The sequence below is a fragment of the Pygoscelis adeliae genome, unplaced genomic scaffold, assembly GCF_000699105.1.
Source record: "Pygoscelis adeliae isolate BGI_AS28 unplaced genomic scaffold, ASM69910v1 Scaffold445, whole genome shotgun sequence".
NCBI lineage: Eukaryota > Metazoa > Chordata > Aves > Sphenisciformes > Spheniscidae > Pygoscelis > Pygoscelis adeliae.
This window is the reverse complement of record NW_008824894.1, coordinates 1,076,401-1,078,958: the sequence shown is the minus strand read 5'-3', so window position 1 is coordinate 1,078,958 and position 2,558 is coordinate 1,076,401. Positions and strand designations below refer to the sequence as shown.

Genomic DNA, 2,558 nt, shown 5'->3' with positions numbered 1-2,558 from the left:
CCCGTCTCCCCCCCCCGAGCACCCAGCCAGCCTTCTGCTCGTCCCGTCGTGCCCCAGCTCCGCTCTGCCGCTGCACCTCACCGCGGAGCGAGGAGCTGCGCCTCCGCCACAGCCATGCCCCCGCTCCCTGCACCCCCTCTGGCTGGTGAACAGCCTCCTCCAGGGAGCCGGGCCGTCTTGTTCCGTGGGACTGCGTCCTCCTCCCAGAAAACCAGCCCCCGACACCTCGGTGGGACCACACACCAAACATCTCTAAGACCCCTCTAACAACTCTTTCCTTACGCTTGTACTGCAGAAGCAGCGGCACGAGCAGCACGGCAGGCTCAGGCGGAGGACCTGGAGAAAGTGGATATTGAACATGTGGAGAAAGTGCTGCCACAGCTGGTATGTAACTACAGAAGCTGTAGAAGCTGAACTGCGCTTGAACAGGATAAGGATGTGGGCTGAAGCAGCTTAATCCTTTTCCTTCTGGGAGATATTCAGCGACCCAGCAGATGCGCTGACTGGCTTGCTGCTCTCTCCTTACAGCTTCTAGATTTCTAGAGGCCTCATGAAGCACACGTGGCCTGCCAGCAGAAGATCCTGACCTGACAGTGAACATCTGGCTCATCCTCAGTCTAGCTCTAGGAAGAACAGTCTCAACTTCTTCTTTCTCTGCCATTTTGCTTCTGTTTCCCCTCTCCTTTACCGAGCGTGACAAAGCCCTAGGCAACTATGCTGTCAGATGCTATTTTTGAAAAGAGGCTGCCACACGCTTGTTTTGGTCGGCTATGTGTGTAACTCGTTTCTATCGTGCTGCCTTACTCCTTTCACAGTAGCCTGTATTTCACAGCACGGCAAGATGCTGTTGCTTTCTCAGCTAATGTGAGAAACAGGTGCTGCTTCACAGAGATGCATGGAAAGACTTAATGGCTGGAAATGTCGTCCAAACATCAGGCTCTCATCGCCTCAGCAGGCAGCTGTGGCAGAATCTTTAGGTCCAGCTCCAAGCCTGCCTAATGAATAGGTTGTTAACAGGAGCTCAGTCACAGGCTCTTGCCAAAAGCAGGTAACTGATCTTTATTTTATAAATAAACAGTGTCTGTCCCTCACTACCTTCCAGTATTTCTCCAGGGCTGTGACATCAAAGAATGCTTGGAACCTTTTAACCATTTGATATTCTCCTCAGAAGCTGCTTCCCCTCTGCTATAAATTTGTTCTCACAAAGAAACATCAATAAATTAAAACCAAGTCACCCTCCCTTGTGTAGGCTCTTTGCTGCAATTAATCATCGAAAGTCAAGTTGCTTCAAAGACTTGCAAAGTTTCCCCCTCACCCACCCTCTTCTCTAAATCTTTGTAGGACGAAAGGAAAAAGGACAGAATAACAAACAGCATGTGTGAGAATCCCACATCATGGGACAGCCTGGCCCCTCAGCCAGCAGGGGGGCCGGGGGGGAAGCTGTGAAATAAGAAACCTTACACATGTAGGCAGGACCCACACAACTGAACTGGCTTTGTTGGGAAATACATAGCCGGCTGCACGAAAAGCAGCTGACACCAGCGTGTCTTAAGGATTGCACACTCTCTGTTGTTGGCTAGCTGTAGTCTTTATGATTAGTAATAGCGAGCAATTTTTTTCCCATTGACAGCTGTAGCAGGCGAAGGCTCAGTAGCTCACTGTACTCTTTCGGCCAAGAGCTATCAAGGTCATCACTCAGGACACCAGCCACTTGGAAACTTCAACTAAAACCACAATTTAATACACATTCTTTCTGATGACAGTACCAGCTTAAGCAGTGCCCCATCCCTCTGCACTGCAGCCTCTTTGCCAAGACAACTGTTTGTGCAGCTGTACAACGAAACCAATGAAGGAACTGACCTAGTTCAGCCTTCAGCCCCACAACCGTATGGTAAAAAAAAAGGCAACAGCAAAAAAATGCAAGTAATACTACCTTTGAATGCCCCAAAACCCCAGGGGTGAGTTCAGCTACTATAGCAGAAGTGATAATTGAAACAAATCCAGCTCATCAGGTATCTGCATGTATTGTTCTGTGGCAGGGTAGGAATCCTTGTAGCAACTACCTTAGTGAAGAGGCTGCAGCTTTAAATATCGGGGCATCTTGTCCCTCTTAAAGAATGGACAAGCATGAGCGGAACTGGCTGAGGTAATGCACATTGTTAGCAATATGAAGTCTCCTAATCCTCACCCCCGTACTTAACCCATGAAACTGCCCCAGTAATGATGATATTGGTGCTTGTGTCCCTAAACTTTTCCTTCTGTTTTCCCGTATCAGGTACTTGCAGGTGATAGTTACGGTGCTAGCTCTTTGTCAAAACTGGTGGAATCAAAATAGCTAAGCGAATCAGTAGTATTTGATGTTGCCCATGCTCTTCAAAAAACAAGACCAGCACATCTGAAAGCACACTACAACTTGCTACCAACCAGACTGCCTCTGTTTATTCTAACCCTGTGAATCAAAAACACCAGCACAAGTATATCATCACCTACCATTAGCTGTGGCTATTAGATGGCCCCTGATACATCCTACATAAATTCAGCAAAGCAGCTCTAGCCAC

General features: G+C 48.4%; 1 protein-coding gene across 1 annotated transcript; it reads left to right on the top strand.

The window, feature by feature from the left end:
* Positions 1 to 267: 267 nt before the first annotated feature.
* Positions 268 to 1,236, top strand: STRA13 (stimulated by retinoic acid 13; the record flags this gene model as incomplete). The annotated part of the gene is made up of 2 exons (XM_009324550.1): positions 268 to 384; positions 529 to 1,236. Coding segments are annotated over 2 exons (132 nt in total), but the record flags the coding sequence as incomplete, so codon positions are not given.
* Positions 1,237 to 2,558: the final 1,322 nt, after the last annotated feature.